This window comes from Plectropomus leopardus, chromosome 8, assembly GCF_008729295.1.
Source record: "Plectropomus leopardus isolate mb chromosome 8, YSFRI_Pleo_2.0, whole genome shotgun sequence".
NCBI classification, from domain to species: Eukaryota; Metazoa; Chordata; class Actinopteri; order Perciformes; family Serranidae; genus Plectropomus; species Plectropomus leopardus.
Genome location: NC_056470.1, coordinates 6993894 through 7010461, shown reverse-complemented (window position 1 = coordinate 7010461; position 16568 = coordinate 6993894). Strand labels below are relative to the sequence as shown.

Sequence of the window (16568 nt, the reverse complement as noted above, 5' to 3'; positions counted from 1 at the left end):
CAAATATGTTGTGGAACATATTTGATAAGGCCTCAGTTGTGTTGTACAACACTGTTGTTGATGTCAGTGTGACATCAAAGAGACGTTTACTTGGACAGATGTTGAATTTTGGTTGAAATGAAAATCGGGTTGATGATACTGTAATGTCTAAAGACATTTTTCACATTGTTTGGATGTTACAACAACTAACAAAATATCAACAATATCTGCTGTCAGCATTCTATGTTAAATTGACGTTGGCACTAGATGTATTGACCCTTCACCCAACATCACAATCAGTTTTCATAGAGTGGTCAATTATGAGATTTGGCTTCCATAACACATCATCTCTCATCTCTCTCTAGTAGAAAGAATGTTCAAAAATACACATCCAAGGTGATTATTTTTTATTTCAGAATTCAGTTCTGGAGATGTATGCAAAAGGTCTGTATTTAATTAGATAATGAATCATTGGCATATTTAAACTTTCTTAGAACTTGCAAACGGTCTCAATATAAGTAATGATCTGGAAAAGTTTCATATTTATATCTTTTTTCATACTCTGAGCCACAAATCTCCACTTCAGATGCACTTAGATACATCAGATTTTCCAGTTTTACTCCTATCTTCACATTGTAAGGTTTTTACAGAGGTGTTGGTGCATTAATCCTTCATAGCCTGATTGATATAACATTTCAAGTTTTCATCACTAAAAACATCCATTCTGTGTTGTCTTAACATAAAGTTAGACTAAACATCATGTAAGAGAAGAAATAACACATTATCTTACAAACTGACCTCATAAGCAACACACAATGTTTTGCTCAAGTGTTTTGCTGCCTCTGGTATGGCTAATAACTCACAGTGACTATTCTTAGCAAATGTATTGTATAGTAGACAATCATTTTCAATAAAATCAAAAATCAGTGTCCACTTATTGGGTTTTTTTCTGGAGCTTCTTCACTTCTGCTTCCAAGCTCCAGAAAGACCTTTCATGCTAAATACATGATCACTAGCCCATGACTGTCACAAGTTATTCCAGCGACCGCTGTTCAGCATAGAATATATAGTCTCTCTATAAACCACAAGACCGCCGACAAAACTATGTTCCTGACATCTGATGCTGAAAACAAGTCCCATTGAATGTGTCATCATGTACAGTAGTCTGTGTTGGACAGTGTATATGCATTGTAATACTTGCTGAAGTTTAGGGTTGTAACTAACTTAACTTTTAATTATTTTTTGCGAGTATAGCAGATTAAATCTGTTGATTCATTCCTTAATGAAATGTTTTATCAATGAAATGCCTGTGACAATTTCCTCTATTCAAGGTGGCATCTACAATTTACTTGTTTTGTCTGACAAACACTAAACTGAAACAATTAGCCAATTATCAGTATAAAATACTTGCTGATTCATTTTCTATGGATCAAACTAATATCAATTCATTGTTCCAGCTCTACTCATATTCTACATCAGGCTGGTCTCATGTACTGTTCATATGTATACCCACTTATCTATGTAATTTATCTCTCCTAAATGTGACTAGCTATGACAATTTTCCTAAACCTTACCTAACTGGGAGGGGCGCTCATTTGATACCACATGAACAATTGTATGTGCTTTTACAAAATATATCATATAAATCGTTGTATGAGAATACCTTGCCTGCATCCACATCCTGACATGTGTCCTAAGTTGCATGCTGTACAATCTACATTAAAAGCATGGGATCTCTAATTTTCAGATTACCATTACAAAATTAGTCTATATTTTGACATGGGTTCTTAATCATCTGTTCTGCACTGTGCCAAGTAACATCAATAAAGACTGTAAGAAGAATTTACCAATAAAGTGTCAGAATTGCAGTCTACGAGGGCAAATTACACATGAATGGTCAGAACCTGTAAAGAAGGAAAGCCACACAAACTCAGCAGTATTGGATATGTTAGGTGGGTATTTCACACATATTTGCTGTGTGCTTAGTCAGTGGGGACATTCTGATTAGTCATGCTGATGAAGAGCAGCACAGATATTACCCTGGCTTACGTCACAGCTCTCGCCTTCTGTCTCACACACACACACACTGACAAAGACACCATCACTTATCCAATGGACTGCCTGGGTTTAAGATTTACACTAACGATTATATATTCATAGATCAATCGATACAGGCAGTCTAGCAGCCGAGACATGTCCGTGCAGACAGACACACATTCAGCAACAGTCACATTGTAGGCAACCCTACTGAGCGTGCGCGTGTGCACACATCAATACGCTGCAGCATTACATTTCATTAGGCCAAGGAGCACAGCTTAACTCTCAATGAATAGCAATAAAAGTGCACAGCCTGTAACCATCTCTCTCCATCTGCCTCCGCCTCACTCTCTTCTTCTCCTTCCTAATCCCAGTGCTTCCTCCCTCCAAATTCTGTTTGGTGCGAATCTAACTCATCTAACAGTTGTTGTCCAATTTACTTGGAAAGACCTCATTTAAAGCTAAAACAAATCACATCCTGAGTCAGTAGAAAGACTTAGCGGGCACCAACAAATGTAAAAGCCTCATACATTGGCTATATGTGTAATCACTGCTGATTTATTGTAATTGGCGTCCCGTCTCGCCACCACACCCCCCCGCTCATACAGATGGCTGCATGTTACTGCTGCATCTGCATTGATCTGTGTGAGGACACTGGCAGCCTCCACCTCCATATTCACCTTCCTCCCTCCATCCCCGAGCACAGGAAGACATGCCGGCTGAGGGGAAATGGGATTCCGATCAGCGGGATATCATCCAGGATCTGCTGACCCCACACGCTCAACAAACCCACACAAATCATCCGTCTGCACACACACACACACGCACAGACACAGAACAGGGGTCAGGCACAAGGACTAGTGGGCTCGGTTTCAGTCGACTTAGCAAAACACCAGAGACAGGAAGCTGTGTAAGGAGGCATGTGTGTGCGTGTGTGTGTGTGTGTGTGCCAGTGTGTGTTGTGCGCATTATCATCACCTATATAAAAGCAGTTGACAGCAGCATTACTGCAACAGACATCCCAGAGACTACAGTAACACACAGGCCTAATGCTTAAACTGTCAAACATGTAAAAAACTGAAGCAGCTTAATATTTCAAATGCATCTGGCTTTAATAGAATGTGACAGAAAGTATGATGTACTTCCAAACAAAGACATCACCGACTGAAACAAAAAAAATAAGCACCTACAAAATGACTGTTGACTTGAAAGTTTTCTGTTCATAAAAGTTTCACTAAAATGTCAAATTCAAATGCTGCTGACAGTGAAATATGGCTGTGACTTCTTTGGTGTTTATTTTGTATGATGTATGGATTTATGCAATTATTTTTATTCTCAGGTGATTTGTTTTATTCTGTTTCCGGAGTATTGGTGACACGGACACACTCATATAGAGAGGTCCTGCTGAGGATAAAAGTGTGGGAAAAAAAAGAGAAAATAACACAGAAGCAACTCAGTCGGATCTCAGATGAAAGAGCAGCTGATTGGCACACACACTGTGCGGTCCACTCAACATGGGTACACACACATACTGTGAACCCACATCCACACACACACACACACACACACACAAAGGGACTGCATGGTGTGTGTATTGTGAACATGATCTGAAATTACTGCTTGCCTGTGACTGAGGATGGATTTCGAGGTTCCCTTTGCATGCACACAAACAGACACGTAGAAAACACGACTTGTTTCACCTCTGGAGACACATAAGAAATCATCTTCACCCACCTTATAGCCACTCAGATACACTCCCTGGCTCTTGACAAAGCTGTGACTAGACCACCAAACAACGCTCAGCAAGATAAAAACCCACACAGCTTCAGTTTGTCAAACAGCACAATCTCTACACATCAGCGCACAAACACACACTACCTAAATAACTTGCTTGAATGTGTCTTATTTGGTATCTTACTATGAGGAAGGAATCGCTGTCTACATGTGCGTCCTTCACATAAGTTGAGAATTGTTCATTCGATCTGCTTTACATTTGGGAGGAGTATTGCTGGGGATCCAGAGATGTGCAGTGTCAAATTGGGTAGGGTTAGGACATGCACCATGTTCAGTATTAATGTGCAGCAATGGGGACTTCAGGGCTCTGCTGATTGAGTTCACTTTTGCAGCTGAATGATGGATTTACTAATGTTGAATGATGATACCCAGTGGTGTAGTGAAGGGTAAACCAAGGTATCTATGGGGTATACCCACTTCTTTTTCTGGCCGTTTTCTGTATATCCACCTATCAGCCAAAAAGTTGGAATATACAGGACGGTATACCAGACCCCTTCTTGCCAACCTACCCATCTATTTAATAGTACACCGGCCTCATCAACTACTGATACAACAATCGTGATAACACTCTGCCATTGCATCTCGAACTGTGTAACTTTGCCATAGTCAACTAACTTAGGGAAAAAAACAACTTATAACTTTACTGCAGGAAAAATACCACCTATTAAACACATTATCCACTTTATAACTGTGAAGGTTATATCAAAGCAAGCGACTGATACGACTACTTAGACATTAAGCAGGTGCCGCACTAGTCTTTAAAAAGCAATGAAAAACAATTTTAAAACAAACACACATAAAATGCCATGAAAGATGCACATACACAAGCCTTTACTTTTATACGTGTGAGGACATTCAAGTACATAATGCATTCCCTTAACTTAACTAGCTTAACTATCATATTTGAATGCCAGACCTCAACCTCAACTAAATCTAGTTCTAACCTGAACTGTAAAACCAAGTCTGAACCCTCAAACAGGCATCTGGAGGTCTGTCCGAGGCTGAGGACCAGCCAAAATATCCTCACCTCAAAAAAAAATGTCCTCACTCTCAAGGTCTAAAATGCAGATTGGTTGTCGCAAAGATAGCTGTACAAGTACACACACACACTCATATTCACATCTGATGTCTGCAATGATATTTCTGATGAGAAAACCATTTGTCAGCAATGCCAAAACCAATGACCGTTGAAAATACATCATGAAATGACACAAAATTGCTTCAAAGTGAAAATGGTTTTCTATTGAGCATGGAACACACACACACACACACACACACACACACACACTGATGAACTCTGGCAGGAGCATTTGAATCCCCATTTTAGTCACTAGTCACATTTTATTAGTTTGATGTCAGTTATCGCCGTAATTTTTCTCTGAAATTGTTCACAAAGTGTAAGAAACATCTAATGACAAAAACCAGAACACACACAAAGAAATAACACCACTGTCACTGTCAGAAAAACAGTATTGTCCCTTTACCTATGATATTTTATTCACACTTGATATACTGTCATATACTGTCATATACTGGCCAAACGGGACTTAATTTTTTAAAATTGTGCCTGTTTGAGGAGTTTGTAATCCTTAACTCCATAATAAATTTCAGGAGTTTTACGATTTTTACAACACAACAGCAATACTGCTTCTGCTTTAAAGGGTAATCTGAGTACACAATCACAATCACACATATTCCAGGATGCCTACCTTCTTCATGCGTCCGCTACGGGTGCCGGTGAACGCCACAGTGTGTCCGCGATAGTCGTAGGCTGCCACAGAGGTCATGCCATCGTCCTTGTCCACGTAAAGTGGGATGCCTTCAATGGCGGTGGTGCCCCCTAAAGGCTGGTTGAAGTCCTGGCCGCAGAAGTTATCATCTATCTGCAGTGGCTGGGGGTTTTCGGAGGGGAGATAGAAAAAGAGAAAGCCATTAACTCAAGCGTTAACACTTTTTAAATCCCTTTTCTCGTTAAACTAACATTAATTCTTAAAGAAGGAGGAGGCTTTCGATCTCCATGGCACTTAGTAGACGTTTTATGGTGCTGGAGCGAAGCCAAGCTGCTGCAGATTTAGCGAGAAATGGTGTGAAATTAATGGGCGTCACTGGAAAAATTAACTTTCCTCAACTCCCTTTTGTTTCTTTAACTTTTTTGAAAACTGGAAGAAAAGAGGAGGCAAAGATATTTTGCTTTCATTAAGGTCAAAAAGCACAATCTCAACAGTGTGCACTTTCAGCTAGTGTGATTAATGCCTTCCTCTGTATTACAGCCTTTGATTATTTCATAGTACATGATGTCAAACCAAGCAATTAAGCATCTCAGCATGGTCTGAATGGATGAACAGTTGCTTGCTAATGTTTTAAACATTGATTTCTTTGTATACAGCTTTGGCAATGTAGTTTCTAATAAGAGACAAGCCAATACGGTGAGTAAATCAAATGGAGCTGGAATAAACACGGAGGGGAGGGAGAGCACACGGCCAGGACACTGAAAGAGATGACAGAGACATGACAGGAAGTAAATTATAGGTCAGATTAGCATATCATAATCAAAGTGTCTCGTAGAGGCACATCGCCACGCTGATATGTTGATATGCCATGCTTGATTTATGAACGTGTGTTTGTGTGTGTGTGTGTGGTTGTGTGTATAATAGGCATGTCATTAAAAGCATGTGATAGCTGTGCTCGCATCAGGAGGTGTGTAACGTGGACATGTGTAACAGAGATAATCGACTGCATCTAAATTACTGTGGCGACCTCACACACACGTATGCACAGTACACACGCATACCAGGAAGCACACTAGGAAATACACAACGTCAAGTCCAAACAGCTCTCAAAGGAGATTTAACAGCTGTACACACACACACACACACACACACACACACACACACACACACACACACACTCAATGTACACACACAAAAAAACATGCATATACATAAGTCAGTTTCCGATAGTCTTGTAGTACTTGGGTTTGCGTTTTTACTCTTTTCTTGTCTCTGTCTGCAAAGAGGATTTAGGATTTTATTTCAACACTGTCCAAAAAAAAAAAATCACTGCGAGGTTATCACTAAATTGCCTGTGCAAAAAAGAAAGTGTTGAATAAAGATGGTTACATTGATTTCACTTCCTTAGTGTTTGTATTTGTTTGCTCATAGAAAACAAAGGAAAATCCCTACACATGGAATTCACCTCTGCAGTACCTTTTGAATTTTTTTCAAGACATTTCCTAAATAGAACATGATGATCATGAAATTTACAGGTGTTCAAGGAAGGTTACAAACAAGCAAACTGAACTTTATGGCTCATTTCATACCGCGATGTTTGAACTAGCGCAGAAGTTGCAGCTACATTTGGTGAACAGTGTAAAAATAAAACATTACACATGTGTAAACACAATTAAAACAGATCTATGAATAATTCATTGCCATTAAGACCATTAAGTAGTAGGAATAAAATCTAAATAATTAAGATCACCAAGCAAGAATTAATAAGACACATGACTTAAAACCATCAAAAAAGTCAAAACAAAAATGAATCAAAGAATAATTAAAACCAATAATAATGAATTACAGTTTAAATCTCTTCATTGTGCTGATGTTTTCAGCTATTTTTAGTCTCTTCAGTTGACATTTGAGTGACATGCCTGACCCAAGAAATGTTTTATTCATTACATCTATTTATATTGCACTTTTCTTTACTGATACAATGACTTTTCCACCTCAGCCGGCCTCATTTGCTATTATTTTTGAGTGCAAACTGAACGTGTACATTAAAATGGGTGGACGGAAACACCCTTACTATGAGATCTCACGTACAGACACAAATGAAAAAATACAAGAAAAAAAAATCAAATTCAAAAGAACACACACACAAGCACACATACGAGAACGTTAGAGCGTCCCACACTACAAAATTAACATGCCAGCTCTCCTTTGTTCATTACAAGACGTATCATCTCCACAGAGACTAATCAATCAGCCCCTTCCCTCCAAAACAGCAAACCTGTCAGGGAACGTGTGTGTTTCGCAGGTTAAAAAAGAAATTGCATACAATCCTGTGGCATTCATTGGGACTCATGCTGTAGAATTCGCCTAAATTTCTCTGATTTTGTTTTTCTTAACTGTCTTTTGACAGAAAAGAATAAGAGAAGTCAACTCAAGATGCACCAAACAATCTTTAACCACCCAAATCGGCTCTTACCCAGGCGTGCTGAAAGATGAATTCCACATGATCATATACTGGAGGCAGTGGCTAATTGTTATGAGCATAGGTATCTCCCCTAAGCACAATGCTGTATAAGAGCAGGTGTTGTTGCTATGTTCAAATAGTACTGGCACATGCTCAAGAGTTGGAGAGATGCCAGCAAACAAAAAAAGGCTGTAAAAAATAACTTCAGCAGGAGTGAAAACAAATTACTGGTAAATAAATACTGTAAACATGGGAATTTGTTGAGTGTCAGTTCTGGTGTTACAGAAAAATCAAATGGCAAAACACTTGTGATACTGTAAATGCCATGTCAGCAGAGGGCAAGAGCATCTAAGAGCAGTGTGTAAGTCATCGAGTAACTGAACACACAAAAGTCATCCAAGGGTAACCAACAATATTTCTATAGCCCACAAAGTTAAATAATCAAATTATTCTAATCATTCTAAAACTGTTCTAAAAATGATATTGAAGTGTTTTTTTTAAATTATTTTTATGTTAAATTAAAAACCTTGTTTTATGTTTCCTTGCATTGGACAATTTGTGGATGATGAAAACAAGATGTTTTTTTATTATCTTAGTGAGCGTACCCTCCTACAATCCAGTTGCCAGAATAAATGTAGAAAGTTTCTTCAAACCACAGACATGTTATATATGTTATTTAGTGAATACGCTGAAACTTTGTTTCTTTACGATTCAGCAATGCTATGAATAATGTGTGTTTAGGTTAAAACCCATACACCACTTGGCTATGGTTACAGAGATCATATTTTAGCTTAAAATGCCTGGTTTTGGGGGCACTATCCCAGCTGGAAACCCAATGATGTCTTGTTAAAAGTAAATAAATGAATAAATAACACTTTTTGTGACACTATCCCAGGCGGAAAAACAGCAACAGGTGCCTAAAAAACACCTGTGTTTGGTGGCAGTAATTTCCTAAAAACAGTTAGTACTGCAGGCTGGCATCTCGACTACATGTCACAGCATCCAACTTTACTCACCCTTCGTATAAAGTTAGCTCATACTATGTCCCTTTAAGGAACAATATCAAACGTACAAATATAAAGTGTCTGTATTTTGCAGAAACATAAATATGCCAGCATTTTCCTCTGGTGATTGGGCTTGATTTTCTTTTTTTTTATACATAAGAGCCAAAATAACATTCAACATTGCTGAATACTACAAATCTATGAATAATAGCAAAATAATTGCGAATTTTGGATATGAGCAAAAATAAGGGGGAAATCAGTTGATATATCACTCCTGTATGAGACCCATTGTCTCCCTGCTGCTTTCAGGGGCAGCCAGCCATAAACACAGCAAAGTTTAACTTCAATCAGCAAAGACACAAAGTGAGTGAAAAAAGGGAGAGAGACACCACATACACACAGCGCTTTAGCTTCTGTATGATTTACATAAACATGTTCTCAATTTTGGAACTGTTTTGGGAGTAATTTGCGAGGAAAAAAAGGAGGACAAAGGTAGAAAAACAGAACAGTGAGTCGACAAAAGGAAGGCAAGTGAAGTGATGCAGGAGAGATGGAAACAGATATGAGGAGGAGGGAATACAAATGTCGAAATCAAGAGGGGGAGAGGAGGAAGTGGAGAGATGGCCATGGCTCAGTGAGAGTATGAACCCTGGTCTTGGGTCCCTGCCATGCAGATTCCCTTGTTTCCTCTGATAAAGACAGAGCAGAACCAGACCTTCATTCATTTCTTTCCCTCATTTCCTGCCTATTTCTTTATCTTCTTTGCTTCCATCCCAGTCTCTCCTCCTGCTAATCCTGTTTTCCTTTTCTGTTCTTTTTTGCTTCTCTGTCTCTACGTATTTCTCCTCTTCCTTTTTTCTTCTTTCAAGGTTCACAGGGACGGGCCAGTGGGAAATCATGTCCGCCCCCAGGGTCATTCTTTTTATTTTCTGCTTTTACATGCCTGCAGACCATCTTTCTTTCCTTCCTCCCTTTTCATCCTTCCTTAAAGAGCGTTATCAGGATGAGGATCCTACATAACTAAACGCTGTTGCACAGATCTTTTCATCAAGCTGAGGATACATACATGGCAAAATAAGTAAGATCTACATGGCGTTTTAGCATATATTTGTCTCAAAAATCCACTTGCAATCCATGCACCCTAGAAGACAGCCATGCGATCCTCTTTGTGTCCAACTCAGAAGTTTTAAGTAACATGACCGGAATGCAAAATTGTTTATTATAGTGGCTCATAATTACATCATTCAGCCTGGATTTATTTATGCCGACGCCTCGCACTTGTAAACTAATCTGCATTCCCAGTGTCTGTCAAGCTTGCACACACAGAAGTGAGATCGCCATCTCTGCAGCGCTGTTGCCAGCATGCTGAGGACGCTAATGGTTTGTTATGTTTAGCCTGACTTGCATCATTACCATAGAGTCAACAGCTCAGATTGAGGCACAGTGGAGCGTTCAGTCGACGTGTTTTCACCGCAGACAAATGTGGCCTCACACAGACCTGACATCTGCTAGCTGTTGTGTGCCTTGTAGACATGTAATTCCTACAGTCTGCCTGCTCCATCATTCCTCTACTTGTTGAGGAGACACCGACGCTTTTTCCGCCGCCAATGCACAAGTGACTAAAGAGCCTAATTTAAAAAAATAGACTAGCATCATTCGATCACCCTCTGTTTACTCTTATGCCGGGGACTGCAGATGGGTGGAATCAGATTTGTGGTCGTCAGAGATGACCACATGTGGCAGAGTAAATGAAAGTGGATTTAAAAAGCATCTTGGGCAGATAGGATACTTAAAATGTCAAGTGTAAACAGGGTCATGCCCATTAAATGTCCAACAAATACTATTTCGCCATATTTAGATATTAAAAACAGAGTTACAATTAAGACCTCTGCGGAGTGTCAGATCACATCTCATAACAAGCTCATTATTAGACATGCAGACCAAATCAGAGCTCAAGAGGACACCCAGAACAAGTCCAAACCACTTCTAAACAAAACATAATACTTTTACCTCCACTTACTCAAAACTAATGCTGGGTATACATGAGATTTGGTTCTAGTCAACTAAATAATTTATTTGTCAAACAAGGTACAACTTCAGTGAAATGCTAATCCATCAACTACTTCAACTTGTACATTGCAATTTAATCCTTTTTTTGCCTTCTCTTACATGTTTTGGACACTTCTGGTAATCCATTGTTTCTTATTGTGGAATAATTTGATTGAAGTTTGAGTTGTTTTTGTTGTCTGACAAGTTAAACCAACCACAGACTCAGTGGGTGCATTGATTTCATTGTGACATTAGGTGAGTTTCCATTAACCGTCAAATTGCACAAACTGAAACAGGAGATATAAAATAAGCCTAATGGAAACATGCCAGTTATGAAAATACTACTAAAAACTGTTAAAGTTTTGAACATCCATTGCCATGCTTCTTGTAATGTTATCACGAGAGGAGAAGTCACATAAGAAGTGGCATAGTTTTGCGTAAATCTGTAATGGAAACCTGCCTGTCAACTGTGGTGTCCTGGAACATGCTTCAGACCCTGACTGGCTCCATCTCTTGCATCACTGGGGGCATGTGTAGGACTTTTTTTTTAACAAATCTTGACCACAACAAGATGACCGCAGGGTCCCCCTGACAAACACGGGCACTGACTCCACCTTGCAGCTGCCTCTGAAAGGCATATAGCAGCGATCCAGCACAGGAACAGGAAAGCACCTCTCACCGTAAAGCATGTGACTCATCCTGCTCTGTCAGATCTGCATTCAGAAGAGTCATCTGAGTGAATACCACTGTCCAGCATTCCAGGATTTAGACAAATTTTGGCAAAACAAAGGATATTATGGTTAAGGTTCCTGTGAACCAGTGGAAACTGATGTGGCACTGAAGTTGTCCAGTTTATTATCCAACACTTTTAGAATGGATGGCAGCTGCTAGTTCAGCAGAAGGATCCACATGATCAGGATTGCAACCCATGCTGGATTCCTGCACACTTGCCACGGTTCCTTCAAAATAGATTCGGATGCAGAGATGGTCTTGCTTGTCCATGTGGTCAGGACTACAGCCGGTGCTCATTTTCTCTTTCTTTTCTTCAAAATTTACTGATGTTTACTTTTAGAAACTTTGACCTGGCCAGCTAGCAGAGTGGAGAGCAGGAGAGGAAACTTTACAAATGAGTTATTTCTTCATCCCAATTAACAACACGCCACCACCATCCAACGCCGACCACAAAAAGCAACACCAACAATTGCATAATACACATAAGAGCATAGATTTAGCCCGAATTTAACACAGTTGATGGATCAGGCAACTGGGAACATCTGCACCTGTCACCCATTATTGCAATACCAAATTGTTGGTATTGCAATAAGTTTTAGCATTACCCTAATTTGAGCAATATACTTTATCCTTTAAGAAAAATAAAGAAAATATCAAAATTGTAATTGTAATTGTACATTCATTTTGTACTTGAAGGACAGTTCTGTCTTCCATATTTGTGTTTATCGTGTTGAAATGCAATAACTAAATCATCACCTGGAAGGTTTACGGTGTTTGGTGTAAATCGGTGTAACATTCCTTTAGTGTGTCCCAAACATAAGGTGACCTGCAGCAGTCTTTTATTAGTGCTTTATAAGCTCGGCATCGCTTGTCCCTGTTGGCCTACTGGACCTCTGACCGCGCTATTATTATTACAAGCTATAGCTCATACTCAGGACACTGTACATAGCATTATTACACAAACACACACACACACACACACACACACACACACACACACACACACACACTTTTGTTCTATTTCCAGGGGGTTAGACAAGGACAGCGTCCCCTGTGCTGTCCTTGCCAAAGACCTCTGCTGTACACAGGCGCACGCTGGCCCCTGGCAACACACACACACATGAACCCCCTGCCAGACTCTTGCTGGGTGAATGATGATGGGGTGATGAGGGAAAGAGTGGGGCAAGTGAGATGAAGAGAGGAAGGGGAGATGGGGAGAGAAAAAAGGGGGAAAAAGAGGGGAGATACAGAGGAGAGACATAGGGGAAGGCTAAGGGTCAATAGCGCTCTTGTTGCCACTAATGAGCTTCAAAGCAGTGAGGGAGAACGTGTGCTATAGACTGAGAGAGGTTAAATTCAGCTCCCTAAATTGTCCCTTAAACATGTAAGCATAAGAAGTACCGTGACTGTACTATGGTTTCAGAAGATGAAGCACTGGGAAGAACATGTTACCAACGTTACTATAATAACAGCACACACGTCCCCTACCTGTCTCACACAGACACACACACACATTAAGAAAGTACAGTTCCACTAACTTCTCTGTATAGTCGCCTATTTTTTTTTGACTTTCACTGAATCTCCGACCAAAAGTTGTATCATAACAGGAGACGAATGATTTTTAAGCGATTCTGAGATTGTGAACTGTGGGGTGCAGGTAAAAATCAATAAATTGATAGAAAACAAATTAAGTAAGCCATTTTGATAATCAATTAATAACATAAGGCATTTATAAAGACATATATTGACTGCATTTTAGATCCGGGGCAAACCTTCCTACAGGGTCTTCTTTGGACCTGTTCTGACTGTTTTTTACTCTGATTTTCATGCTGCTGTTCAAATTAAAATCATTACACTACATCAGGTCATCCCATTCATTCGGTGTGGGTGTCTGGGACGGGGAGTACCGGCTGCAGAGTCAGACCCAGGTTGACCCCTAATTTCCACCAGATCCATGTGCGGTCTGGCTCCGCCCCATCACAGCATTCTAGTCTATGTGTTCATTTCCACTGACTCCGCTGCGCTGCGGATCAACTCCATCTCAGCTCCGACAGTCCGGGGGTTTGCAGATCAGATACGCAAGCCTCCTATTTTTGCTGGACAGTGGATCACTTCGCATTAATTCAGCCGAATTTAACACAGAGCAAACAGGAAATCAGACAGTGATACAACATTGAAACAGCCGCTAACTTTTCCTATAACTTTAACTCCGTGTTTACGTATGATCATATTTAACTTAATTACATCAACAAAGTGTCAAAATGAGCAGATCCAGGCCTGGAGTCAACAGGTCAGAGGTTTTTGGAGATCACCACCAGCAACACGGAAGAGGAGAAGATAATTTGGGCGGTGAAAAACCATGAAATGATTTATGACTCCATACATCCTTTTATAAAGATGACCATGGAAAGGAAATGGCATGCAGCAACTTTTTGGGAGTTATGGGAGTGAATCTTCATTACTATAGTTAATCCACAGAGTGAATGGAGTTATTCTTCTTCTTCTGTACCGATACAATGCGCATGATTCTGTAATAACCGCAGGGACTCCTCAGTCTCACCACTCCAGCTGATCCAGCAGTGCTGCACCATGCCAGACTCAAAACGCAACCAGTGGGGATTGATGGATGATGGACCACGGAGAAAAACTGCAGCAGAGCTGTAAAGCAACACACATGCAAGCGGTGGAAATCCGGGTTGAGTCTGAGTGAGACTGCAGCAGCTGCCTGGAAGAGGACAGGCTGGGGTTGCAAAGGTATGAGATTTTCACAGTTCAATAAAAGTCTCAATAAATATTGTTTCATGGTATCACAGTATTACTATCTCTCTTGCTCTCCAACTCTCTGTTTTCAGTTCACTGCAGCAGAGTTTATTGCGAATAAAACCATCTACATCCATCTTATCAACCTAAATCATCAGCATTCTCTCCTAATCTTCATTTATTTGCAGGGACGTAAGAGTGCACCGAAAATCACATCACAGAGAGAGAGATGGAAGGAGAACGGGCGAGTTAGAGACAGTGATTGAGGTAAACAGAGAGGGAGAGAGAGATGTTGTCAACATGCTCTCCAGAGAGCCAATGTCTCAAGCATCTTCTCATCCAATACTGGCACAAACACACTGCCTCAATCCCATGGAGAATGTGTGTGTATGTGTGTAAGTGAGTGTGTGTGTTATACATAGCCCCTGCCACATTCCCATGTGAGAAAGATAATGTTGAAGCGAGAGTTGTACTACTGAGACATGCCGGCTGATGCAATGAACAACAAGACTTGCAGAGTGGAAAAATGCATTTAATTATGTGAGGGCTACTGTGTGTGTGTGTGTGTGTGTGTGTGTGTGTGTGTGTGTGTGTGTGTGTGTGTTTTTTAATAAAGAAAGGAGATGAGATTGGTCTGCCAAACTTGGGAAGAAGAAGTCAACAACACACGCAAACACACAGACACACACACAAACACACACACTCTCCTGGCCTGCATCCAGGTATTTGTTGTGACTTGGCGTTGGAAGCGGAGAACAGCACTGGTTGGCCTTTAGTTTCCCCCAGTGAGCCAATATCTGCTCTCTAATTGGTTGTTAATGAGTGTGTGTGTGTGCGCATGTTTGTTTGTCAGTGTCTATGAAAGACAGTGTGTGTTTGTGACAGAGTAGGGGGTGCAACAGGGATCTTAAACATCTGTCAAACAGACTGGGACACTTGAAGCTTTGACCTGCTTAAACTCAAACACACACAAACACTAGCGTACGTGCACACCATTCCATTGTTGCTCAATGTGTATATATGTGCGCTGTGTATGTGCGCAGTGGGAAAGAGGAAAGCTGCTGCAACAATATGCACACACACACAGACACACACACACACAGAGTGGACTTTGTGCAGACATCTGGCATTGCAGTCTGCTATAATGGCAACAGAACGACAGGCATCTGCATCTCACCCCCACACACACGCTGTCATATGCACACAGACACACAGCGCAGACCCTCTATTACTGCAGTTGGTATTACAAAATGTTATAACAGGATATGCACCTTCCACATTTCTTTCTGACAAGACTGAAAGATTAATGCAAAAAAATGTAAATTATACAGTTTTTTTTAAAAAACTGCCTTTTATTTGTTTATATGCATTTAACAATCCCTCAAGGATACACACAATGCATTTGGGGCAGAAACGCTGAATGTAAACACTGTTTTGTGCGCAAGACAAGACAAACTCCACAGGGCACATTTCATAATTAAGTTACCCAAAGGGCCAATTACACCAAAATTAGTGTTTTCCTTTGAGGTATGTCACTATTAATTATGTTGAAAATAAGATTATATCATTGAAAAGCATCCAAAACCACCCCAGATCAGTTTTAGCCATTCCCCTCACACTAATACACCCTGCAAAACAGCTTGAAATTTAACCGTCATGGTGGAACTGGCATCACTGATTTTATTTTAGCAAGAAAAAGGCCAATAAGAGAATTGGGCTCTGTTTGGCAGAGGTGGGACCAAGTCATTTCTTGCAAGTCACAGGTCTTTGCACTCAAGTCCCAAGTCCTAAACTTTGAGTTTTAAGAAGGATGATAACACAAGGATGATAACTGCTTGATTGGCTTTGAAGGAGTTTGAATGAATGTGTGAAATTTAATCAATCAAATACAGATCTGATTGTAAAATATAAACAATGCGCATTCTCCTATAACATTCTAGCTATCAGTAGAATGGTGTATTTGAAAAATTGTTTGAATGACTAGCATTAGCAAACATATATACAAGTGTTTCATGACAC

General features: G+C 40.1%; 1 protein-coding gene across 1 annotated transcript in view; it reads right to left on the bottom strand.

Annotated features, from left to right (window-relative positions):
- The window catches only part of LOC121946885 (plexin-A1-like), a 321677-nt gene that overhangs the window by 240349 nt on the left and 64760 nt on the right, over window positions 1-16568 (bottom strand). Inside the window, exon 3 of the mRNA XM_042491694.1 lies at window positions 5520-5702. Coding sequence (XP_042347628.1) covers window positions 5520-5702 — 183 coding nt within the window. The remainder of the gene's footprint in view (window positions 1-5519; window positions 5703-16568) is intronic.